The sequence below is a fragment of the Pseudopodoces humilis genome, chromosome 18 (assembly GCF_049639895.1).
Source record: "Pseudopodoces humilis isolate 2021_Gansu_Grassland_sample_001 chromosome 18, ASM4963989v1, whole genome shotgun sequence".
In the NCBI taxonomy this organism is placed as follows: Eukaryota; Metazoa; Chordata; class Aves; order Passeriformes; family Paridae; genus Pseudopodoces; species Pseudopodoces humilis.
This window is the reverse complement of record NC_142217.1, coordinates 12474299-12501918: the sequence shown is the minus strand read 5'-3', so window position 1 is coordinate 12501918 and position 27620 is coordinate 12474299. Positions and strand designations below refer to the sequence as shown.

Here is a 27620-nt window from a genome sequence, read left to right as displayed (position 1 = left end):
GCCTTAATTTAAAAAATTCAGTTTTACTCTCAGTCATGAAATGTAATACAATAAAAACAAAAAACTATTCTTTTAGCGCCATTCTAAAATCATATTCTACATCATATTCTACTATGCCCCTATTATATCAGCATAAATATGAATATTCAAAACATTATACACTTTGCTGCATTATGAAAGAGAAGTTTGGTTGCTTTTTTTCCCTAATAAAACTGGTCATCACATACCTGACGCTCTGAAGTGTGATATTATCCAGTTTGAAATGCTTTCTGAAAGACTGAATCCTTGCTGTATTACATTAGTAATGCTGTCATTAAAATATTCAATTGTTAAATAATCCAAAAATTAAATTCCTGAAAAAACATTCCTTCTTTAAAACTTGTATCTGAAAAACCAATGCAAAGTGAATTAAAACACTGTTTTATTGCTAGGAAATACAAAAAAATATTCAAACTGCAAAGAACTTAGAATTTTGCCAGTTTCACTTTAAAATGAACCAACAGTGAATTTACAAAGAAAAATCAATCTATTTCCAGCTCAGCCTTTCTTAAGCAAACAAAAGTACAAAGATAATCCAGGTCATACAGATTTCACATCAGTTTCCTAAACAGAATCTCAGCAGTGATTCAGAAAGCTGATTCCTTGGCTGACTGAATGTGATGTAGCAGCTGATTACAATAGACTGGTGTTTGATGCTTATGTACAACCCCTTCAATTTCTCTCACCAGCAGATCTGGATATAAAATGCTTCCTTCCTTTAAAACTTCTGTAAGACAAAAATATGTTTTATAAATCAGTAGCTGCTTTGTGTTTCTCTACCCAACTTCCCTCAATATAGCTAAAAGCAAACCTGGAAATTGTTCTACAAGTGATGTAGTGATGACAACACAATTCCTCCCTCCCACATTAGCTGAGATCTTTATTTTGGCCTTTATGTTCTTTAACACAGGCTGCTACATTAATAAATTCCAGAGAGTCCCTCCAGCAGGCTGGGATATGGTCACACCCTGTAGTGGTTGGACGCTGTGCTCCATATCCTGTTTACCATCTATAAAATCTCTGGTAGTTCAGCTACCAGAACAGGGAACACTGGGCAAAGCATTCATTCTGCACACAGGTAAAACATCAGAGCCCATCCACGGAAACCCAAAGGAAAGCTCCAATCTGGCAGAATTATCCTCTACCTGTATGTGCTGCTTTCATGAACACTCAAGATGATGATTTAAAAAACATTGTTAAAAATATACATGACTGAAATTCTTACCTAGGACTGCTTTTTGGAGATTTTCATCTGGGTCATCGAGATGTACCAACAGTTCTTGGTACAGAAACTCAACATGACCTTCCATTGAGGATTTCACATCACTGTCCTTTAAGCACTTAAACCAATTAGCCAAGGTGTGAGCAGCTGCCATTCGGACATCACACGAGGCATCGTCCAGACGCTTTAAAACCTCTGAAAAGGAGCAATAACCAAAATGCTCTGTGAACAGAGGAGCTGGCTCTTGCATTTGAAAAAAAAACAAACGTATTCTGTCAACATCCAAATTATTGTTGCACTTCTGACATATTTTTGTCTTTTGAGCATAATAAATACATGTAGCACACTGTTCCTAAAAGCTCCTCATTCATTGTTATTGCATTATGTTGTCCAAACATTAATAGAGGACATATACAGAAGTATTTAGATTAATTGAACATTATCTAGCACTCCTTCTAACAAGGAACTACGGATATCTATTTATGCATTACAGAACTACAGAGTTTAAGTATTTCTATGCTTTATAAAGCACAGAATTTCTATTAAATATTAAATTATTAAATAATATTAATGATTTAAATTATTAAATATTACTATTTCAGTGAATTACTGCACTGCAGACTACATGAATATGCAAGATGCAAAGACATATATATATACTTGGAGGATTATCTGATCATGTATTTCTCCAAAATAAAAATGTTTGTAGTTAGATTTCCAGTGTGCCATGTAAGAAAAAGTATCAGTTGTTAAGATGCCGAGTTAGGGAAAGCCATATTTATTTATATGTATAAGAACATAATATTGCTGGCACAGAGCATATTCTGTACTTCTGATTCATAGTTTAGCCTTTCATCCTAAGAGGCACTACAGCTCCCTGCTCTAATTGGCAATACAAAACTCTAGATTAGAGTTTTCTTCTTTGTTTTTTTTTTTTAGATAAAAACCCAACCCACTACCTATTCAGGTCTATTTATGGTACACTGAAATGGTTTGCTCTTGGCTCTCAAACAGCACGGAGAACAATGTGATTTCCATTTATACACTGCAGTACTGTTCTGCTCTCACTATACTTAGCACATTATTTCACATAGTCCAAACTCTGAAGCAATGCAGATGAGCTGCTGGCAAACCCTGCACAAACCAAAGTATTGAGTGAAGTTCCACCTAGTGGTCTGATGGATAATGACGTTGGGAATACTGCTCGGTTCTGCCAAACTCTTAAAAGCTGAGCAAACTATGGCACTTTGGGTAAAAAAGCAAATGTAATTCTTCAACAGTGTGATCTTGATTAAGGTCTTGATTAAAGACACAAACAAACCCACAACGCCCTCACCCCAAGTCTACTAAACCTTTACACATACCTGTGTAGGTGTTCTTAAATTTATCTGCATCAAACTGCCTCCCACAGACTTTTAGAAAAACATCAACAATACGACAAGCCATCAGTCGAGTAATTTTAGAGTCTTCATCCATGGAAGCAATAATTTGGGGCATCAGCTCATCTTTCACTTTTAAGATCTACAGTTAATAGGAAAAATATAGAAAAAAATATGCTTAGTGTTACAGCACTTACCATTAGTTGTGCCAGACACTTGTTTGCTGTATCCCTGAAATCCCTGAAGTTACAGAGCTCTAATTTTGCCTCTACATTAGCTTGGAAAATGAAAATCTAACAATCACCCAGCTCCTGAACATTCAGTATACAAGCAGATGAGTTGTATATAACTCATGTATGTTTAAGCTTGTGAAAGCTTTAAAACTGACTGGTCTTTAAAACAAACCCGAAATCGCCGAGCCTTGGAGCAAGGCGGAGCTGAGGGTTCTGCACAGGGAGCAGCAGATGGCGCCTGACTCCAACAGGAAGCACCGGGCTGGGATGTGCTGGGAGGTTTGGAATCTGACTTTATTCCGTGTATTTCACATCATCCATTAACGCCAAATAGGCGTTAAGGCACAGATTCAGAAATGTTCGGCTAGAATAGCAGTTTCTGATATCAACATTTCTGTATATGTGAACTCAACCAGATATGTGTGTTTAAGCACTTTGTTCAATTAAGGTCTGTTATAAAGACACTAAAGACTGTGAACATTTAATAACATTTTAATTAGATTTATTTTAAAAAAATGAGCTTGTAGCTAACATATTTCCAGTATGTAAGTTCCAAATGCTACTTTTGTTAGCAAAGAAGTTTCAAAACCCCCTCAGAGTCAATTAATCCTTAATCAGGGGTGAGCAACATCTCTTCAAGTGTTCTCCTTGCTAGCACTCCAGCCTTTATAGATATTCTTCATGTCCCTTTTCAAGTCCTCCTGTTCTTTTGTAGAATCTCTATGAGTTATTTTTTTCCCCCTAAATGGATCTGTGGGCTCCAAGGCAACCAGACAACTTGTCTTTGCCACATGACAGCACAGCACGTCCTGGCTGGCTCCAGCACTGCTGCACAGGCTCTGCCTGAGGGACCAGTAATGTCAAGCCCCCAAACTGTTGTGTTCATAGTAGTCAGTGAACACAGAACTGATGATCTGTTAGACAACAACAGCTACAAAATTTGATGCTAGTCAGTTTTACACCTCAGCATTTTGCTGGCCTCAGGTCTCTTATCAGGATGTCATCACCCCTCCACTAGTGATTGTTTCAGTCATGAACACTCAATTACAATTAATGAATTTTATTATGAAAACTGTATGTTCTTCTGGAAATGCTACTTACCCAAAGGATTTTTTTTTTTTTTTTTCTCTCGCATTTATTTTGTTTTCCTGCCTAAGATTTCAAAGGATGAGAAAGAGGCAATTTACCTCTTTTGGTGAAAGCATTTCACAGTGGATGAGAGCCCAAAGGCACAATACAGCTGTAGCACGGATGGCAGCTGCTGTTCTTCCAGCATGCCACTGCAGATTAGGAGCCAGGATGTCTTTTATCACAGTCTCAAGGTAGCTAGGGAACAGCCTGAAGCCAAAAATAAGAAAGCAAAATAAAGGTTCATGAGAAAGTGATAAAGAGACTGACAGGATGTAAAAGAGAATTTTCTGCCAGAGAAACATAGGCAGAAAAGGGAAAAAAAAGACTTTGTAAAAAAATAAATAAAATTGTATAAGGCAATGTGATAAGCTTTTCACAACTTAATTTTTCTAGATAATATTTAAACAAATACCTAACATTCATAGAAAGGAGAGGCTAGACTTTCTCCCACTTCAGGCAATGACCATGACTCAGTGTTATCTCAGTAAATTCCTTACCTTCTCTGTGTCTCACCTTCTCTGTCTGTGCAGTGGTGATAACACCCTGTGCAATGGTGTGAGGATTCACTAGTGTCTTTGAGACCCTATGAGACCGGCCAGTGAAAGTAGTTATAATGTGAAAAGTATGAATGCTATTGATGACACCTGAACTCCTGATACAGCAGGGAGCCTACACAGAATATTTCAGCTCTCTCTTGGCTCAGAAACTTGCCTCCCCCAAAGATGAGAGGTCTTTAGGATTTTCTGATGGTGCCAGTCCCAATACTAGGGTGTTTTTATTACAAACATATAAATCTGCGATGTTTTTGCTGATGCTTTTTCCTCCTCTTCCATTGAATGGGTTGTTACGATGCTAAAAGTTGCTGTGAGAGTCAGCAATTACAACAGGCAGGATTCCCTCACGTTCATTTAGTTACAGCTCAAACAATCTCAAATTAAGAGCTAAAAAATATAGATCTTACAAGTTAATTAATGCTTTGCTGCACCAAAGAGACACAAGTGGCTGGTAACTGAGGCTCGGGTCATGCACTGTGCCCCTGCCTTACACAGCAGCTGGCAATGTGCAAACAGACTGAACCTAGCCTGACTGTCCCACTGTGTTCAGAGCTCTATTCAAACTGCAGCCCCCTGCGTGCCAAACAGCACAGCCCCACCTTGCTGCTTGGTACAAAGGGAACAAGCTCTTGCTGACTTTTCTAAGAGTCCTACACTGCCAGGGTGAATGAGTGACCCCTTTAGTGATGTGCCAAGACACGGGAGGAACATAACAGGTCCGTGTTAACAACCAACAATTACCAGTGAGCATTTTAAAAAGAATCCAGGCTGCAGGCAGTCCCTGTTCTCCAGGTATTACCTGACTGAAGCACAAGCAACTGCACTGCCAGGCCTCAGTTATGTGCTGACACACACCTGCAACATGATGGAAATAGATACACCTGGCTGCTGCTTCCCCTTGGCAAGGGAGCCTTTGGACTCTGAAGAAGTCTCAGAAGAAGAGATCCATCCACTGCTGCTTCTTGTCAGCAGATGGCACTTAAGTAATAACAAGAAATCTGATGTCCCATTAGACACACTGAAATCTGTAAAAACCTTTAGATGTGGTATTTTAAACACATTTTTGAGCATTAATAGTTTCCCGTTAAAAAAGTTGTCAGAAAAAAGTAAAACTAATGATCGGCATCATTCCAAATCTCCTTTCAGCTCCAAAAAGCAGCTCTGTGCTGTCTGTGCTATCTGATCAGTAGCTGCTTCTGTTTTTAATAAAACCTTCTGTTAAACTGCAGTGAGAAAACGATCTGTCAAAACACAAAGGTAAATTCCATCAGCATTATGTTAACCATGGTGCTGTGCTGTTTGTGAGAATGTTTGTTCTAGTGCCTTGAAACAGAATCAGCAAAGCAATATCTGGCAATTATCTGACTCCATCATGTCAGACTCAAACACAATTAGGTGACCACACAACTGTGTTTAGCATAATAATCTAAAGCCTTCATATCTAAACTCTGAGAACCATTTCAAGGAGTTAAACAAATTACTGACAGCAGTGAATGGGAGAGTGCAACTGGAACTTACTACTGCTTCCCAACACTATCTCTCATTACCATTACCATTTTATTTTTGCTGTTGCTGATGCAATTAAATTCTCCCTCTTTCTATTTTCAGATCTCATTGTTGTAAATCTGTGTAACTTAATTCTAAACGCCAGTCATTTCCAGGAAAAGACATACCCTGTCTGGGATGTTTGTATTAAGAGAGTTGATATTTCATTCTCAACTGGATATGAGATAACTAAAATGCAATCTGCAGAGACATTAATACCCTGCTCTTATGCTGATGTGCAAAGCAGAGAGCTTGGGTTTGCATTAAAATTGGTTTCATGAACTTGCATCATTGAACTTTCATTCCATGTAAATTGTTTTTTTATACATTTTTATTTTGCATTGGTTTCTTTTCGCTTTTATGACGTTGCCACACTTTGCCTTATATGTTTATGGATTGTTGTGTCTTGGGGTTTTCTGTGTATGTTTTTCTTGGGTTTTTTATTTTTTTTCTAATTTAACATCCTAAACCCAGGTAATTTGAAACAAAATTAGATTGGCTTTTATAAATCAAAATCTCCAGAAATGTTTTGCAAGCAATGCTTCAAACACAGAAACTCTACATGTTACCTCCTACATGAAAACATTTGCTGTGTCCATGGTAAGGTTCAAGACTTCAAAGAGGCATTTAGCTGCTTCCACTGCTTTTTAGTCTTGAAGACAAACCTACTGGTAAAATTCATGGCTTTGCTTTTGTCGTCAGAGGACAGAGCCTCATTACAAGCTGGACTGGACCATCCTTCATACAAACAGGTCTGTGACCCTCCTGGATCTATCCCATCCTGACAAGAGCCATTCACTCACACTGCCCTGAGCAAAACAACTTCCATCACTTCTGTGTGCAGAGCTGGGGTGGTGTGTGCCCATATTCACTGAATTACTTTGAAACATTCTTCCCTTTCCTGAGAATATTAATGAAGCTGGCAGCTCATTGGATTTGGTTTCTTGGCTCCAAGGGCTTTGCATTTTCAGTTAGATGATACAAATTGGTTTAAAATAAATAGTCAGATCCCTGTAACACTTCAAACAGTTTTCAAAGTGCTTTTCTTTTTTTCTAAATTCTTGACTATTTAGATTAATCTTGTAACTATCACTCAGTTACATGATTATTTAAACAAGTAACTGACTACTACCACTGACTACAAAGATATTTCTTATATGCATCAGGAATTTAACATCAACTCCTGAGAATATGGAACAAAAGTCAAGAAAGAAGAGTTTCATTATATTTAGTCCTAAGCACATTAGCTCAAAATCTATTAGGGGATGCATCACCACAGGTTCTACAGCTTACCTGGAATTCCCCACTGAATAGGAATGCCAGAGTTCCTCCTCCTCCCCTCATTATAGGATGCAGGCCATAAATATATAAAATATATCTAAAAATGGCAAAAATAAATCTACATTCATATTAACTTGGCATCATGGATCCAGAATGAATGTTCAACATACCAACTGCCCAGTGAGTGCCAATTTGCTCATCAGAATTGTGAAAAAACTTTTACCTATAAATAAGTGACAATTGCTATCTAAGTACTTTTAAGAAGAATGTTTCCTGTGATTTTTTCCCTTTTGGTTTATTGGTTGTTTGGTTGGTTTCAGGCTTTTTAAGAGTTAAAAATTAAAAAAAAAATAATCAATACATTTATATCCTAAATGCAGCAGGTAAAAAGTAGGGCAGATGTGGTTTATGGATTCAGTGTTTGTACTTTTCACAAGTGTTTCTACTATTAGTCAGGCTAAATTAATAATGGTAAAAGAGACCCCCTTTGGCATTGTTATAGATGAGGAGTTTTATAAGCATCTCAGTTATACTTAGATTGTACTTGTAATGCCTAAATATTGCCAAGCAACAGGAGACTTACATCTTCAGTCACAATAATGTCTTATCAAACATTTAGTTTAAAGCTTTTCAAACATCATTAAATATCTTGGGAGTTTTTAAATGCCAATTTATTGGGGTGTGTAACTATTTCATTACAATGACTACAGGCAAAGTTTAGGGATTTAGGAGTTGGCTGTGAGAAAATGAAAAAAAAACCCAAACAACTTCTCTCCCAATTCTTTTCCTAAGAATCTCCCTTTTAGCTTTCAAACAAGTGTTCTTCTCAACCACAGCTCTTCTTTTCTTTTTTTTTTTTAACTATCCAGATCTGTATGACATTCCTTTTAATTCCCAATAATGGCACAGGTAGGAAGACTACAGTGAAGGAAGTCAAGACTTCCATTTATTTATATGTACATTTTTAATTATTGCACTCTACCCTCCTAATCATTATTAAAAATTACAGCAAGAAGAATAGGCTGTAGAAGATGGTGGGAAAGTCTTTCTTCTTCCAGTCACGTTCACATGGAGATGGTTATAGGGGTTAAATAACTCCCATGGTCATTACTTCTTAATGCCTCTGGAGTTTTCAAATAGCTGTATGAAATCAGACCTCCACTTACCCCTGAGAATTGATGGTTTTACTTGCTTTCTGCAACAACTGAGATAAAACAGTAAAAATCTTTAACCGCATCTGGGGATCTTTGTTTGGCTGGAGACACGTCTTCAGAATGAGAATAAAATCATCCAGAGCTTCACCTATGACAGGACCTAGCAAACAAACACAGAAGGCTTTTTTCAGAATACTAGTAAGTTCTATTTAGATGTTTCATACGTAGCTGCATTAAGATTTCTAATGTAACTGGTGTTAAAATAGTCCTTAGCTTCCCACTCTTGCACAGCAGTTGTTGAGGCGTCTATGGACACCCTATTAGGTGGTGCACCAACCCCCAGGCTAACTCCCCACAGGCTCAGGTACCGCCAGTTTTGGCCAGAGCAGCCTAAAGATCAGTTCCCCACATCTCATTCAGTCAGCTTGGCATAGCTGTAGACATTTGCCCAAAGAAGCTGTGGCTGCCCCATCCTTGGCAGTGTCCAAAGCCAGGTTGGATGGAGCTCGGAGCAACCTGGGATAGTGGAAGGTGTCCCTGCCCACAGCAGGGAGTTGAAACTTGATGGTCTTTAAGGCTCCTTCCAACCTATGTCATTCTATCATTTACTGACCCTGGAATGGATCTATCCATGACACCCCAGAGTTGCTGGGACTGTCAGTAGAAGAACTGGCTGCAGATTAATGCTGTTCCCTTGTAACTCTGTAAGTCTGAGGATATGCACAAAGCTTTGGTTTTCTTAATGAAAAACTACACTGGATCTGGCATGACCCTGACACCTCTGGACACAGCAGCATTAACTACACTTTTTTCTTCTTTCAAGTTTTTCCACATGCAGCATTTGAGGTGTTCATGACTCCTGGAGGCATAGGAAAGGGCCTGTTTGAAAGGATCAGCTTCAAAACTTGGATAATACAACTACTGCAGCAGCATTCCTTCTCCCTGCTTAAACAATGCTTATTTTCATCTTAGAAGACAATCTAAAATATGATGTATTTTAGAAACTATTTGAAATAAAATATCTTCTAAATTAACTCTTTAGTTTGTTAATATTTTCACATCCTATGATGATAAATTTAGACAATAAACAAACAAACAAAACTCTAAACTGTTATCCCAACAGTTATTTTCCCACAACTGAAGGGAATTTGTGCCTTTCTCCCTGATAATGATTAACATCTGCCTGCTTTGAAAGAGGAAGAGTACATAAAGACTGTACACACGCTTTATTCTGCAAGCTTCTTGCAGTAGAATGCTCTTTCTACTCTATTCTTGCAAGAAACAGCTTTCCTTTAGGAACTTCATCAGCTTTGCATCCTTAAGATGCACATTCCATTCAACTCCACTAACTCAGAAAATCCTTCCAGGGGAGACGCAACACTGGTATTTATAATGACAAGAATATTCCTCACACATGGGATGGACAGATTGAAGTATTCAAGATTCCAAAACAAGCTCATAATATCTGGAAATTTAATGTTTAAAATAATAATGAAAAAACCCAAATCTTCACTGTCTAGACTGAAGCAATACAGGGTGCTGAACTACTGTTTGCTAAATGTCTGTGCCAACAAATAGGTCTTTATTTTCACAGCATTTATTCAAGATACATTGCTCCAAGTGAGTTCTGTGACATTCACAAGATACTAGTACTATATCAAACTGATAACAGCAAATTCAACAGATGGAAAATAAACAAAATAAACTACATTACTAATTGCAGCTTAAGCATACACTCCTGAAAAACAGTAAAAACTGAGAAATATGAATTGAGTAAAGCTGATTAAATTGATTAAAAACAACATTATGTGTGGGAATGAAAAGAAAGAAAAAAAATAGCTCTAGGAGCTGCTGTGTCAGACAGAAAACACAGACAATAGCATATTACCAGTGTTGGGTGTAAGCCAAAATGTTTGCCCAGACATTTGATGATTTATTTAGCATTAAGGAAAACAGAGACAACTGTCTAGAAGTCCCTCAGTCACGGAAATGGGAGCACAAATATACAGAAAAGTTGGCCTCTCAAATCTTGTGCTGAAGTAACTTTTTGTTCTTTCCACAGAAGAAAACCAAAAAAAGTACTTATGCTGGTTGCTGCACACACCAACAAGTGGGTGCTTTACATAGGTTTGATGAGGGGATTTTTGAGATTCAAATATTAAATGCAGAAGATACATTCCTTTAAAATATACCTCTTTACATCTATGTGCAGCAGCCACAGTGATACTTCAAGAAGTGACTGTCTCCATCCCCCTTACAACCAGCTGAAAGGAAAAACCAAATAAACAGGACTTTTCATTCTAATAATCTTAAAATGGGTGTCTAGGTGAAAAGCACTGCCTGTCACCATGTTCCTTGCTGCAGATGCCAGCTGGGGAGCTGTGGCAGAGGAGTGCTCACTGTGCAGGACTGAAGGTGTGTGAGATGTACGCCAGTGTGCGCCACTCACCTCTGCACGGCCACGTGCTGGACAGCAGCAGTGAGGAAGTGTTTGTTAGAGAGAGGTGGTGTCCTCTGGAAGACTAGTGAACAGACAGAATTTTCAAAAATTTTAGTGAAAATTTTTTTAAAAATTAGTGAATAGATGGAATTTTGAAAAAAATATGGATTTTTGGACACAAGCTATCTCAGTTTGTCTCCCCTTAATCCTCACCAATTTCATTCAACTGAAAGTGCACTTTTCCTTAAGTGCTTTTACCATTCTCCCTGCAGCCATGGAATCTTTGGGAATCTGAGCTGCTTCAACATTTTTTTGCTTTCCATCACATTCTTGTGAAGGTTCTGAATATTACACTGCTCATTACAAAACACAAGCTGTCTGCAGGCAGTGGAGATTCTGACTGGATTTGTTTTAGAACTAAGTGAGTCATACCTGAATGGGTTGCAATGACCTCGAACTGCAGCACTTCTGGGGAGTAGCAGGTCCACCCTTCACATGACACTGAAACCCACTCCAGCAGCTGAATTATGTGCTGCTTGTAGAGACAATGAAAACTTTCCAATTGCTGCACTTCAGCTAATGAAGACATTGTTTTCTCCACCTGTTAGAATGGAGACAGGATACTTAACTGAAACCATTAAAAAAAAAACAACCCAAACTCCTTTAAAACTCATTCTGCAAGAACAGAAGGGACACGGGAAGATTTTCATAGTTTCTATTAAACAATCAAGACTGATATTTAATGTCTGTTTATACTACATCCATTAACTTTTATTTGAAGTAAAACATTTGTCCTGATTTTAAAATGAAATCATCAGGAACATGGCAACCTAACAGCAAAATGATAGAGTCTCTAATCCATGTGCAGACCTATCCAAAAACTAACCACATCATAAAAAAGGCTCTTTGTGGTTTTAAAGATGTAGTGATTTTTCTCCTTAATTTAAGAATGCTTTAAAACAAACATGGGGGAATTTCTCACAATCCCAAGCCATGGCAGCTTCCAGAAACTATTGCTGTTGCAGGTAAGAGAAGACATGGCATTTCCCCTCTTCCCTTTCTCCCCCCAGTTTTAATTATGAAAGATGCTCTCTCTCTGTAGTAACTGAGCAGGCACATCTCAAAATCCTCAGCTTCTGTTCCTTAGAAGTACCAAAACTCACTGCTATGTCAGAAATATCTTCTTCATATTTAGAGTTCAGACTATTCCATGAGACATGCAAATAAAACATGTACAAATGAAACATGTAAAAAGAACTACTAAATGAATTCCAGACATAAGCATGCTTGGCAAGGATGCCTATAGATTTTCCTAATCACTTGCAGCAGATGTGTTTCAAAGCAAACAAAAATTTGTTTTTACAGTTCCTGAAGGCTCCTACCAGAAGTATAAAACTTCTCCAAGGAAGAGATTAAAAGCGTGCTGGAAGCAGGATCTGTAGTCTTGGTGATTTCAGTGGACTGTGAATCAAGAATGGGGAGCAAGGCACCGTTAGGAACCTCTCTAAGGAATAACGTGTGCTGCCAGCAGGGCCAGCTCCAGCAGGGAAAGATGGAGTGCAGTGCTGGGAGTGACATCATTTGACTCCAAGTGCTTCAGTAGAACTACAAATTGTACTCATATTTTTAATATTTTTAAGCTGAACTCAACCACACAAGTTAGCTCAAACATGTCTAGGACCTTTAGACTCTTCCAGACTAATCACTTGCCAGACAAAGATGTTTTTATGGAAGTACCAGATGTGGAGAAAATAAATGAGAATTCTAAGAAAAAAATAAATAAATCAAGATTTGCTGAGGACAAAGGTTACTCTTAAAGCAGGTTTGCCTGCCTCAAGCACAATAGATTTCTCCTTTATGGAAGCATTCTGCCAGACAGCCAAAACAACCCAGATAAATTAATATTTTACATATAAGCTACCTGTAAATTAATTGGAACATTTTACAGAATGTGTCAGGACAGAAACTATTCCTTATTATTAATCCCACTATAACACATAATACACAAGACTTTTTTTCCATTGAACAAGAGATACAAAATAACACATTGTTCACACATAATTTAAAGTAAATTTCGTGGTTTCAATAATGCAATTAAAAACAAAAAAAAGAGAGAATAAGTTAAATATGCCAGCAGACTTATGCATATTTTCTTATTAAGCAATGTCTACAGTTAAATAAAAATAAGTAGCAAAGGCAAATTTCTCTCCTTTATTTGACAGCTAACAAGTTTAGCGACACAATATTTTCCTGCTAATAATCAGTGAGCTGAAAGAAGAGTCAGGATAGCACAGGGCAGTGGTAATGAAACAAAATCTTATCTTAGGTCACCAGTTAAATCCCTGACAAGCTCAAATCATGCCTAACAGACTCCACCAACTGATAGAGCTTCAGTCTCTTTGGGGCTGTGAGCCACCCTCCTCCTCATGCCTCTGCTGTGCTCAGCTGGTGGTCTCAGTCCATTCCCTCAGCCCCAAGCAACCACAAACATGATGGACACAAAACCAAAAATCAGGCCAGACCTGAGCATTCAGCTCAGGTCACTGCAGTTGTGGTCTCCAGTATCTCAGTGGTCTTCTGTCCCCTTACAATAAAGCCTGAATTAAAGTTCTATAATGCAAATTTTTGAATAATTTATGTTCATACTCAAAATCTTGGAGTCTGAATACAGATTTCTTTTCTGAACAAAATATTCATACTTTTACAGCAGCTGTGATACTTTTGTTCTACATGTTCCTAATCTATTTTAACAGGGACTTCTTGCCTTCTTCAAGCTGTACAGATCACTTTGAAGTTTTGGAATAATCAGTAACAGGAGAAAAAAATAAAATTCAAGCCATATTTGTCTTTGTGACAATTTTGAAATACTGCAATTATGTAATCTCACTGCCAGATTTTGTATGTGTCTAGCTGAAAGAAAGGCTAATGAGAAAAAGGATTCTCTTCCAAAATACTGTCAACTTAAAAAATCATCTGGAACTGCAGGAACATCTTAAACCTTTAATAATCTCAAGAGATTAAGTTTTCTGTTTATGAAAATCAGGATTTATCTCCATGAAACTGCTTTCTTTGTAGGAGTATGAAGTTGTAAGGTTTTAAATGGACACTGCTGACTTTAAAGACCACTGCAGGGATAAACAGGCAAGATACCACAAAATATTCCAGATCCATCACAGGCTTACCCAGACCGCTATTTTTTTCCTACAAAAACCCTCCAAGCAAACAAACAAAAACTCCAACCCACTTCCCCCCCGCCCAAAGATCCCACTCTCCATAAGACAAATCATCATCCCACCCCTCTTTGACCTGCAAAGTCTTTTCAATACTTGTTTCAAGTTTTGTTCCACTTTCTTTCCGAAGAGCTTTCTGAGCGAGCGCCTCCTCAGAGGCAGCCTGTCAGCTCTGGGGCCATAAATCCTGATGCTACACAGGCCTTTGGAATACCATGCCTGGGAGCAAGAGGAGAGGAAGTAGAATAGCCACTGCACTTAAGGTGTGTGTTTGAAAAAAAGACAACTGGGATAGGTCATAATTGTACTACATGCGGATGGCTCGCTGATTTATATGATATTTAGCTCGGGGAAGAAAGAGGAAGAGAAAAATAAGGGGGTGAGATAATGCTGAGCCAAAAAAGCTCATCTATTATCTGGGCATGTACAGCTGTCCTCGATTTTAAAGCATTCCTGTGACATTTAAACTTTTGTTTCTTGTGGGGAGGTAAAAAGGTCAACTGCTGTAAAATCAGTCTGATACTTGGCTAAAGATGAAAAAATCACTGTGAAACCATCACATTTTTAAGGCCAGTAGTACTCTTGACCTCTAAGGGAATTGTTCTTTAACAGCCAGAAAATAAATCTCAGTTTTTTCCTGCATATAACCAAACCTTCACAGTAAAAAGTAAACATCAACAGTTCAACCAGCACCACCAGCATGCTCAAGGCTTTGCAGAATCCAGTACAAACATCCAATCTTGGACACTGCTTGTTCTGAAACTTTACCTAAATGTGGACAGGTGGTTAATACCCACCCAAATAAAGTGCTCTGCTAGGCCCATGGCTGCCCCCATCCAGCTCTAAGATTCCCTTGATCCAGTAATGCGCATCAAGCCATCTATTCTGAAACCTAACCTAAACACACATAGAGAAAAAGAAAATTACAGTTGTAACTGCAGCTACAGACCCATACTAGATGCTTTTGACCACAAAATAAAACTGAATTCCAGGGCCTTGTCTGGAACCAGAATGTATTTTAGGTCTATGAGCTTTTAATCAAAGTTATGAAGAAACATAATTCTCCAGGTTCTGCTGACCCAAACTGTAAACCCAACTCCAGACTTAACTCTGCTACTAAGCATGTACAGTCTATACTGTCAGAGATGCACAATCTCTGACTAGCCACAAATACTCCCCACAAATAATTATGGCTCCATTTCCACAAAGTGTCTTAACAATAGGAAAAGACAAGAACACAACAAAATATTAAACCAGCTCATAGTTTACCTTTTCTTTAAGGTCCTGAGAAGATGGTATTGCCATTATGGTCACCAAAACTTTCATTAGCTGCAAGCTAATTTCTTTGCAGTCCTCCTGGCACACTTCAATCAGTGCTTGTACACAAGAAAGCAACTGCTCCATATAAAAGACCTATTTATTTTAAAAAGGACATATTTACTATGTTTTCTTAGCAAATGTAAGTTTTTCTTTAAAGGAGAGATATGGGAAATGACAGTAATAAAATCCAAGTACCATGTAATCCCTTACATTGGTAACATATTGGTAATTTCATGTTAGTTCTTCTAATTACCTGTATTCTACTTTTTATAAAATACAATATAATCTTCCTTCCACACTGTTTGTTTGTGTTTACCTTGTCCTGTTAACAAATTAAATGACCCTGCTCTTAATCACACAATGGTTCCACTGGTGAATGGTGAATAAAAACATCAAAGCATTTTGGAGTGCTTGCTGATAGTACTTTCTCTTTCAGAAGTGCAATTTGTTAATTAATAACATATTTGTTACAACTCTTTGAAATATTATTCCATGTTTGATTGTTTTGAATGAACAATGACAGCTAAATACATAAACCAAAAAAACCTGAGCCTTTGCTTTTATCTCAGCCAATTTATCTCATTTGATGCCATATAATTCATGTTATCTTGATCCATCTGATACCAGTTCAAGTCAATACTGCTGTCAGCTAGTTTGCCATGACTTCTATGATAAAGTGCATCAGATATCCATGAAGCTGACAGGGAACAGAAGGGGCCATTGTTACAAATTTACTCCCAAAAAATAAATCAAGTCCAGGAATAGGTTAGCCATAAGTGTTATTAATCTCATGGACATGGTCAATCCTTAGCTAAACAGTGTCAGTGCAGCATTTGCTGGCTAAAATAGAGATTGTTTTCTAAGGCTAAAGGCTGGAACAATTCTGCCAAACTTTCAGCAGCAGATGGATCTGACTCCTGGAGCTAGTGCCAAATGGAAGTGGTAAGCTTAAACCTCATAGCAATTTTGCAGCTATACCTCAGGGAATTGTTATTTGAACAATCAGGTTATAGTGCTTCCACTTATATGAGCTCCTAATCATCATAGGCTTCATGGAGATTAAGGTTAATTCCTGCATCACTGGTACATATTCCATTAGGGAAGAAACCTAATGAGGGAAGAACTTGAAATGTATTTCTCAAATTGGCTCAAAAAGACAATTAGGCCAGATTCAGTCTGCACACATGAATAACTGTTTTAAGGGAAGCCTACACCTGACATGAAGTCAGAGTTCCTCAAGGCACAGCACTGGCCCTTTTTTGGTCATCTTAACAGCAGAGATCTAAAACTTCTGGTGGAATGAAAGCCAGGATTTCATTTGTGGGGAAAACTTCAGGGATTCCTCTTGTGCATCTCTAACAGATGTATTTCTACATTTGAACATGGGAAGGAAAAAATATTCTGCAGGTTAAAAAATATCCATTCCATGTTCAAGAGAATCTCCTTATATAGCAATTGATGAATATTCTTCAAATGCTAAAATAAAAATGGTCTTTGGGCTCAGCTATTACCTAGAGATACACTTGGAAGTAAATTTCTAATTGATAAAGGTCCTTGTAGACTTTCACTAAAAGAGAAGTAACCAAGCCCAAAGGTTTACTAAACATGTTCTTAAATACACAAATAAAGTACTGGTAACTGCCTTTTAAAATGGAAAATAAGAATGGAAAACAAAAATCAGATAACACTAAGAGGACATCTTGAGAAACCTGCCATGCCAATTACAATAGACTATAGAAAATTTTCAGTCACTTTTACTGATGAGAATTGAAATGCATGATCTTGTTTGGATTTGTGAACACAAGGAATTTCAAAACATGGGTTAAACTCTGAATCAGGACCAGCCAGGGTAGTCCTTTGTTAGTACAGGACTTACTAAACAGCTGCTTCTCTCCCTGCCTTGCCTCTTCATCATGAAGTCTTTTATAGCAGTTCTCAAACCTGAACTATACCTGCTAAGAGGATGGACTGTTGGTAAGTTCGTGAAAGCAGCAAATTTTCCCAGGAGACCACAACATGGCCCAGGAAGAATGGGGAAGCTCCTGTTTTGTCTCAGACACATGTCCACAGCTATATCCTGAGACAGGTGTGCAAGGGAGAGACAGGAATGGGAGCATTTAGGGAGAATAATTGAAAAAGAAGTTTGGTCAAAGCCTGTATCCTGCTGTGTGTTTTGCAGCTTTCCTTACCTCTTCAGATCGCTGACAGACTCCAGCCTGTGACAGTGTGTTGCCAAGCTGGGTTACATGAGGCTGTAAGATTTCTTTTGGGCTACCTCGAATCACTGCAGCCAGAACCATCACACAGGATGCTTTGGGTGTCTGTTCAAAGGCTGGGGTGATTAATTTCAAAGACACCTTAGGGCTGACAAACGTTCCAATCAATTCTGCTGCTTTCACACTCTGAAAAAAGAACAGGAATAATTTGAGGATTTTCCTAAAAGCACAAAGACCATTCAACGTATCATGGCCTTTTTCTGTTTCCAGCTGTTAAGTGCTTCAGCAGTTGCCTTGTAGGCCTTTTCCACTCACTCAATAATGATTATATGCATAATGAAATTTTCTTGACATGCTCAGTAAACACACAATAAGGCATTGCAAGCAGCCTTCCCCACATCAGACAAACTTCCACGAGAAAGCAGTGCACAGAAACAAAGTGTACAACTTCACTGTAATAAAGTTTCCAATTTAGAGTAACCAGATGTTGCACATTTAGTGGTTTAGCACTTTGTCCCTCAAATGCTGTTCTGAGGCTCGCCCTTAATGCATCACCACGTGTCTATTAAAAGCTCTAACTATAAAAACCTTAAGGAGGACTTTTTTTGTTATTGCACTATACCTTGAAGCTGACATTTCAGATCTGGTTAAGTGTGGAAGCAATGCCATGGGGTAACTGCCTACTGCTTTCCATCTTACTTCTTTAATGGAAAGGCTTAAATTACTGTGTATTCCACATGACAGTGACACCCTTTGATCCCATTCCTGCCTTGCAGATGTATCAGGATGTTGTATTCCACATGAAATACCACCACACCAGGGCTTACTGCCTGACTGATGCCCAATATTTACAATCATGTGCATGAATAAAGAAACAATCAACTACTGCAGCACTACCTGTGCAACAGAAACACTTCTTCCAATCCCATGGATTTAATGGTTGGCTCATTTCCTCAAAGATGAACATTTATCTCCCTTTTTCTACCATTTATAGTCTTGTGATTTAGCTATGACTTTTTTTTTGGACATAATTAATACTTGAAACTTGCTAGTTTTTTTTAGTCTCAATGGAAGCACATAGTCATGAGTTCTACAATTTAAATTTGCACTATACAGAGCTGTTTCTTTCACAAAGACACGACTCAAAGGAGATGTAACATCCTCTGTGTAGATGAGAACTCCACTCTCCTCCATATTTGCCATAAAGAAAAAACTATTAGTGCTCTGAAAACTGGACAATACAACTAAAGAGTTCAAAAAATATGATTTGATACATTTGTATGGATCAATTTATTCACTTTAATAGGGTAAAAAAATTGAAAGAGTCTCGTTTGGTATTACTAGACTGGAGAAAGAAATGGACATTTTTCAAGTTGGTGGCTGCTCTGAAATGGATTCCTACAGTGACAAACTAGAGGAGGTTATCACAGTACTCTAGGAAGCTGCATCACTAAGAGATAAAAGGCACTCAAAACCAAAAGTTGCTGAATCTTATGTTTGGCACAAGGAAAAATACAACTGAATACTGAAATCATCTTGTAACCTGGAATAAATCTCTTGGAAGCACCTGTGAGAAGATTAGTGGTGCAATTCCAAGAAAGAGACAAGTATGGTCCATAAAAGGTAAGGGAAAGCTTTGTTCTGCTTGAACACATATTTTAAATATAGATTTATAGCAATAAGCACTTGATAGGAAATTTGACAGGACAGCAAGGCTTCATGGCCTTATTGTCCTAATTATTTATGTTTTCTAATAGTCTGGCTGAGAGCAGCAACCTACAGAAGAGCCTGATCTAGGGTTGGACTATCTGCATCCAATAAGCAGAACACATTCTTCCAATTTCTCAAAGCAATAAAATTTGTAACTTTAGAGTAAGTTACGTGGGTATATTTTTGTTATACATATGTCCTCCTCCTTGTGTAGAAAAAGGAACAGAAGATTTTATCTTAAAATTGTAAAAGCATTTGTACCTTCTTTTGCTAAACTCATGTCTTCAACTGCATCTGTTTCACTGGTTTGTTGATCAAAGTGTTGAAAGAATCAACTGTTAGCAAAAATGAAACTAATTATTTCTCACAACCCTAGCCCCCCCGGCCATTTTCCAAGCATTAGGTCAAGGATTCAAAGCCTGAACATGGGCATCACATGGAATAAACATACCTCAGTATATGGTTGGATTATGGGGCAGGGGGAGTGAAATTAACTTGAAAGGGCATGACCTGCACATTTTTTTACATTGAATTTCTTGCCCCAAGGCTTTTAGACTTTAATCCACTGCTTATAATTTTCAGAGAGATTATTATCAATGCTTCATGGGATTGGCATACAAACTGAACAGTATTTAAATAACTTTACTATTGGTCTTCATACCAATGATAGAGGAACACATTTATTTTAAGAGATTAGTGAAGTACAATGTGCACGTGTTTTTAACATCCACATAAACCTGAGCCTGATCCTTCAGTCATGGGCAAGTTCCAGTGACCTAAGGTAAAGTCAACCTTCAGAAGACAGACTGAAGACTATAAAGTCTTTATTCAGTGTACAACAGCTACTTTAACAGATCAAACTTACATTTCTAACCACTTCTCTTTGTTCATCTGAACACGCTTGGTACAAAGTTCTCAGCAGTAGCTCCATGTGCTGGGTGATGTGATCCTCTGCATGCAGCAATAATGTGTACAGGAGCTGGGATGCTTTGATTCTTGTGCTTTCCACCCAGTCTGTCATATCATGACAGAGACCTGGGAGAATTTTGGAGAGGTTTCTTGACACAAGTTCCCGACAACCCAGCCCTGGTCGAGTCTCTAGAAGAAATAAAAACATCACAAAAAGAAATATCAAAGGAAAAGCCAATGCATAACAATCCTCAGAAAAGTTTAAAAGCTGCAAGGTAAGAGCTCTGGGAGTCTGCTTCAGCATAGAACAAAATATTCCAAATGCTGCTGAGGAACTTACCTGTGCAAGTTGCATTTTTTTAATATATATTGCAGAATTAAAACTCCACACAGCTCTTTGAATATTTATGTACTTATTACAGAATGGTGATTTAGAGTTCATGTTTTAAAATGTTTACAGAAGAAGAAAGGAAAGAGAATTGAAATTACTGTGTGTCTTTACCCACATTGGAAAACACAGCTCAATAATTGTCTTTTAATTTTGACAGCAACACAAGCATCATGAAAAATAAACTGAAACACACATAGATAAACAGAAGAAAGACTTTTGTATGCAAATGCTGAGTTAAATATAATTTGGAAGAGGAAAAAGTAGAAGGCACAAACAATACACAAGACATGAGCTGCAGTAAAACAGACAATATCAATTGTGCCCTCTAAAGGAAAAGGTTAAAAGTGTATCTGGCAAATTAAAGGCAGAAAGGGAATGGAACTATGGCTTGTACAGATGCTGTGTACTAGATCAGGCCAACAAATTGATAGTGTTTTAAAAATCACAGCAATTATATAATCTCCTTTCTAAGGCTTTTCCAGGAAGAGCAGCTCTCTGAAGTGTCTCTTAAATGTTTCAAAAATTGAGTAGTACATTTAAAATGATGATACAGCAGTTGGGGGGGGTACATTCTTTTTTTCTTAAGACTGAATTTCATTTGTAATGACTTTGTGGAAAGTGAGTTTTTGAGATTCAAACAGAACCCAAAAGTGTTACAAATATATATTCCCTGCCTCAAAAAAAGAACGCAAATTTCTGGAGAATTAAAAAACTTACCTTTCCCAACAAATGCCTACTGTACTGTCTTGGCAATCATCAAATTTACCTGTTAGTTAATTTATAAATCACTGAGATTCAGAAGAGCAACTTGACAAATATCTTAATATCTTGCATCTTTGTTAGATGCAACAAGCATCTAATAGATGTCCTGTTCCATACTTTACAGATAAAGCTGTGACAGCCCTTCCCAAAACACAATAAACTTTTTCAGTGATTTTTTTCCTACAGTCTATTTTCTTGTCTTAACACTGTATATGTTTATTCAAACAAAATCTGAAAAGTTGTTCTTTGAGAAGTATGATTTCATAATTGCCACTCACAATGTTCACTTGCTGTTTTAAGAAAGACACATCATTCATTATGAGGTGTCAAAATACACTGAATGTGTGAGTGCATTTTTTATTTCTGATACAGAGTTCTCCTGTAAATGCTCAGGAAAAAAATGACTGAGCTGTCTCAGGATATTTTCCTGCACTGGTCTGTGCAACTACAAATGCTAAAAGGAAAACTGACTAAAATAAATGGTCTGAGGATACAAAAGGCTTAGAAATACCTATGAAATACCTAACTAGGGAAGAAAATAAAATTCAAGCATCAGGACATGAATTGCTGCTTCTTTTGTCAATGGAAGAAACATTTTGGATTATGAAAGCCGAGAATGAGTAGCAAAAGGTCAAATAAAGAAATCAACTTGAGACAGCAAATACAGACTGGCATCCTATTCAACCCGAGGCAGAATTTTGTTTGAAGAATTTGGACCATTCTTTATCAGCAATTCCTTCATTTCAGATGTTCAAATGCAGGCATTTATCCCTGTAGCTACTCCTGTCAAAGACTTCCCTGCTATAAACTGTCTGCACCTGTATCCTGAGGCAATGAGTGCTGGGGCTCAGTGCAAGCTGTGCAGTTGCCAGGATGACAACAGGTCTCCCTCTGGTCCCCCTCTGACCTGCAGGATCTGTCACTGGGAGATCAAAGCAGGGGCTTCTATGGCAGCTCCATTAGTCTGACAGCTGGACAAAGCTACTTAAGTAAAACATCCTACATACTCACAATTGGAAAAAAATATTCCAGTACACTAAAGTTACAAGAAATGGCAACAAAGTACTAAAATACATCATTATCATATTAAAAAAAATCCAAACCAATACAAACCTCCCTCCCTAAAAACCAAACCAACCAAATGTTCATGGACAGCAAACAGAAATATAATAACAATAACATAAAATAAATACACATATAATAACAATCATCCATACAGTCTGTGGTAGGACACCACATAAGGTACATCAGTGTCTCTGATACAAAGTTTTCTTTCTGTAGGATTAAGCAGCCATGATACTTCCCTCTGATTTTTCTTCTGTTTGTCACATCAAGCCTGACTATTAATAAGACATACCATTTGGAAGTAAAGATAAACAGCAAGAAATTTATACCTAAAAGTCATCATTAACTTGGGACTCAAGTCCAAAATTATTAGGCCATTTTTAAAAAATATTCTTTAGTTATATGTACACATAAATACATACATATATGTCACATTCAAGCCTTAACTGCATCATTCTACCAAGAAAAATGCATGAAAATTCAATTTAATGTGGGGCTGGAATGTTGCCCAAATTAATGAAGCGTATTTATTGTGCTAAGAAGATTAGTTGGGAGATCACATATCATTTAATTATGAAGTAATTGGTAGATATCACTTTCTAAAAAGCTCCACCAAAACAGCTTAGACACACAAACCCCAACACACACCTAGACAGAACTGACCAAGGTAACCCCATCAGCTGTACAAATGGTAATCACTATTCCAAGGACAATGAAATGAAACCTTTTATGAGCTTCACTATATCATGGTCATTGCAAAATAAGTGACTGGAGCTTAGACACTCAACTTCATCAGTTTATGCCTGTTAAAAGATTCTCTGACTGCCAAGAGAAGAAATATGCTTCTGCCGTGACTAGTGGAAGTAAAAGCGTTCTTTAGCATTTCCAAACCCCTGAGGTAAACTTATATATAAAATAAGGAGGAAAGAAAAAACATTGGGAAGGATGACAGATCAACTTGCCTGCCTTCAAAGCTAAACAGTTCTGTCAAACCAGTCACCATTATGAAGCGCTTCCCCTTTCATTCAAGCATTACTGAGTAAAACAACTTTAAAGAAAAAAAAAAAAAAGTGTAATTTCAAAGAAGAAAGAACTCCGGAACCCACTGTCATGGAAAGGATTTTGCTGCTGGGTATTCTGTGATGTGATTGTCATGTAGGCACAAGTCAAGCATGAACCTGTTCTTTCACACTAAAAGAGTTTTTGTTCAGTTAAATATGAGTATAGAAATCAATAAATGAGCCAGTTAAACTCTCTCTTCCCCCAACTCCCATACACATATTTTTAAACATTAACTTTGTGAACCCAAGACAGGAAACAAGCTTCGAGCTACTGCAAACACAGTGCTTGAAAGCCACCTATAAATCATATGGTGGTAAAAAGTAAACTACCCATTCTGCATATCTTGGGGCTTTTGTGTACAATAAAGGAAAATACTCTGTTCCCACATTCTTCATATACACTGGCAGACTTTAGGTAGCATCCCAGTGTCTCACAGAGAAGTCTGAAATAATTTCATTGCAAATTTTTCTTCCACACCAATTCTGTGGATCATTAATGCTATGACCTGCACTCATTATTCAAGGACTTAGCTCACAGGTTTTCTTTCCTCCTGCCTTCCTTTCCAGTCATTTCTGTGCTCACTGTGTACCTGGATGCTGGTTGGTGTAGAATTTACTGCTGTTTCTGCACTGCTTTACCTCTTTTTCAGCATAAGCAGCCTCATTTACTTCCTCCAAAAAGAATTTTTGGATTAACAAAAAGAACCAAAAAACAAAAAAACAAAACAAAACAAAACAAAACAAAAGGTTACTGAACAATCACTTTTTAAAATTTAAATTTAATAGGAATAATTTAAATAATTTTATATATATTTTATATGTGCTACCTCTCTGTACATTAATATTACATAATGTAATGAATATTACACATCCTGCTCTGCTATCAGGACTGCACTGCAGCTCTTGGAGATTATTCACAAGCAAAAACCACTTTCAGCACAACATTTACCTCCTTTGGGATAATGGGATGGTGAAACACTAAAATCCATCTTATCCTTCAAATTTTCTTCGTTCTCTTTCTCCCATTGCAAGCCTATCTTTTCCCAGTAGGTCCAAGCCAGTTTCCTAGACATAAAATAAGAGTTTTATACCACCATGTCCTCACATAAAAACACTTTAAAATGAGACTTCTGGAAAAGGCAACTACTTGAATTCAGCTGGAAGGATGGGAAGCATTCCTGCCATTTAACCTAGGCACACTAAATTGAGAGTTTATACTTCTTTTGTACTCAGTGGACAGAGGCCTCTTCTCCCAAGGGATAATTCTGTCTCTGTCCACCCCTGTCTTTGTCTGTCTCACATTTAATTCAATGTAGCATAAAAGGACAGTATAACAAAAGTTACTGAAGATAATGATAACATTTTCAGTCCAAGAAAAAACAAACAAACACAAGTGGGGGTTTTGTCCTCCAAGCAAGACATCTGTGAACTTAGGAACACTTCATTGACATCTATTTAAGGGGGGGAAAAAAAGGACAAAATGTTCCACTTACGTATTTTCAGGAATTTCATCAGTAAAGCTGCCAAGTAACAGAGGGATCAACTTGTGAAAATATGAGTATCTGTCTCTTAGGTGCAACAACCATTCTCCAATGACAGTTGTTACAGCGTGCCGTACCTACAGCAAAACACCATTTAAAAGGTGTCAGGAAAATAACAGAAGAATATTAAAAATAATATTTGCTTTCTGTATATAAGATGTGGTAAAACATATCAACACTTGCAGAAGAAATTACAAGAATCCAGCATTTCCTCACTTGCAGGAAGTATCTTAAGGAACACACAAGGAATCATGTTCTCTTTTTCCACTCTGGTTTAGTTAGTCTTAGACTGCTGCACAAAAGCCAGCTCTGAGAGGAAGACAAGATACAGACCTCACTCAGAAAACTAAATTCTCATGGTTAATTCCTTCCTGAGAATGTAAGAAATGTAAATTTCTCTGGAATTTGTGCTTGCTTTCCAAGCACATCTCTAGAAGAAAATTTTCTCTGTTCACTATAAAAGAAAGATCAATTTTAAAATTACTGTTTCAGTTGCATCTTATAAAGAGATCCATATCATGTTTGTTAAGCATATGAGAAGGCCAGAGAATCAAGGCCCAGAGAGATGTGACAGAGAATTTAAGACAGAATTGAAGGCATCCATTAGAACAAAAAGGTGCCTATAATCCTCAACACCCTGCTGAACTAGACAGCAGTCACCAGCATTGGTTTGGGACAGATTACAACTGAGATGGGTGGAACGTTGTACTGGTTTCATCTTAGCAGCTGGTGTGGTGCTATTTTTTGGATTTAGTGTGAGAACAATGCTGATAACACACTGATCTTTACTTGTTGCTCAGTGTAATTTACCCTAAGTCAAGACTTTTGGGTGTCTCAAGCTCTGCTAGTGAGGAGCTACACCTACAGCTGAGGGAGCAATGCCAGGACGGGTGACACGAGCTGGGAGTGAGCAAGGGGCTGTGTGGTCCTCAATTCCCATCTGGGATAAAACCACAACAGACATACTTACAGATCTCAGCTGAATGCAAGACAGCTGAAAACAGGAAAAGCAGGGAAAGAAACACCAAGAAACCCACCCCATGGGGATGGGTTTCACCTAGACTTAATATAAATGCCAAGAAAAGAAGGAAGAAAAGCACACCTTGGGAATCTCATCAAATAATCTCTGGGCGAGATGAGACAGGACATCATCCACAGACTTTCCATTCCCAAACTGTATCACTGCTCCAGTAGCCTGAATCACATCAACACGAACTCTGTAGTGTTGGTGGGAAATTGTCTGCATTAGGGGTTTTATCAGAGACTCTGACTGCATATGGAAGTGCTCTGTTAGGGCAGAAAGACAGAAACATCAACCATGTGAGTTGCCATAGTGGGCAGGATCCCTGTCCATGGTAGAGGGTTTGAACTAGGTGATCTTTAAAGTCCCTTCAAACCCAAACCACTCTCGGATTCTATGTAGCATCGATATATTCACGACACCAACAGTTGTTGGGACCAGCAGTACAAGATGATTTTGGAAGGACTAATGAATTTGGGGGGGTGCTTAATGCTGATCCGTAATCCTGTTTCTTTCTGTATGTGACAGATCTGGAGCAACATGATTTCTGTACCACTACAAACAGCAGCCTGACTAATGGTGCTGTGTCTGTGTAGCAGGCAGCTTTAACTTTATGCAGTATCAGAGCTGAACGCTGCCCACACAGCCTCCCCTAGCCCCTCCTCCTGCTACTCCCCACATGTCACAGCTCAGCCTACGCTCCTGGCACGGTTCTTCTCCAACAGGTCCTCCAAACCCCGCAAAGCACACCTGTGAGGGTGCGTGCGACCTCTCATCTCTCTCCTGCCTGCATCCCTGTTCGCTCCTAGCGTCCCTTCTCAGCCCCCACGGCATCGCCCCAGCGCTGCCCATCCCTCAGCCCCACCTGGCATGGCCCTGGCGCAGGCCACGGCACACCTGCAGCTCTCCCGCCTGACCTCGGCATAGTGGTCGAGGAGGGTGGCCTGGAGGACACGGGCGATGTCGCCGAGGTAGGGGGCGGTGGCGGCGCCGCAGCGCTGCAGCAGGAGGCTCAGCAGCTGCACCAGGCCCAGCCGCAGCTCCTCGCTGGGCTCCGCGCCCTGCGGCGGGCACAGCCGCTGGGCCAGGGCCGGCAGGAGCACGGGCAGCGCCTCGCAGGGCCGCTCGCCGTGGCTGAGCCCGTGACGGAGCAGCTGCAGGGCGAGCTCCCGGCACCGCTCCGCCGCGTCCCCCGCCAGGCAGCGCGACAGCGGCCGCAGCAGCCGCGCCGCGAACACCTCCTGCAGCACCGCGCCCGGCAGCGGCCGGCCCTGCAGCTCGGCGCGGATGTCCTCCAGCGCCCGCAATCGCGCCGCCCGGCTGCAGTCGGGCTGCTGGAGGAGGCTCAGGGGCCGGGCCAGCGCCTGCGACAGCTCGGCCGCCTCCCCGGCCGCAGCCATGTTCCCGGCACCGCGG

General features: G+C 38.8%; 1 protein-coding gene across 1 annotated transcript; it reads right to left on the bottom strand.

The window, feature by feature from the left end:
- Nucleotides 1-404: 404 nt before the first annotated feature.
- DNAAF5 (dynein axonemal assembly factor 5) lies at nucleotides 405-27604 on the bottom strand. The gene is made up of 13 exons (XM_005522981.3): nucleotides 27070-27604; nucleotides 26286-26470; nucleotides 25136-25260; nucleotides 24592-24707; nucleotides 20320-20552; nucleotides 17718-17930; nucleotides 15478-15621; nucleotides 11411-11579; nucleotides 8551-8698; nucleotides 4061-4211; nucleotides 2626-2782; nucleotides 1265-1456; nucleotides 405-766 (listed from the first exon to the last, which is right to left on the bottom strand). Exons 1-13 carry the CDS (start codon nucleotides 27602-27604, stop codon nucleotides 627-629), a joined length of 2508 nt encoding a protein of 835 aa, XP_005523038.1. The 3' UTR covers nucleotides 405-626.
- Between the last annotated feature and the right edge of the window lie 16 nt (nucleotides 27605-27620).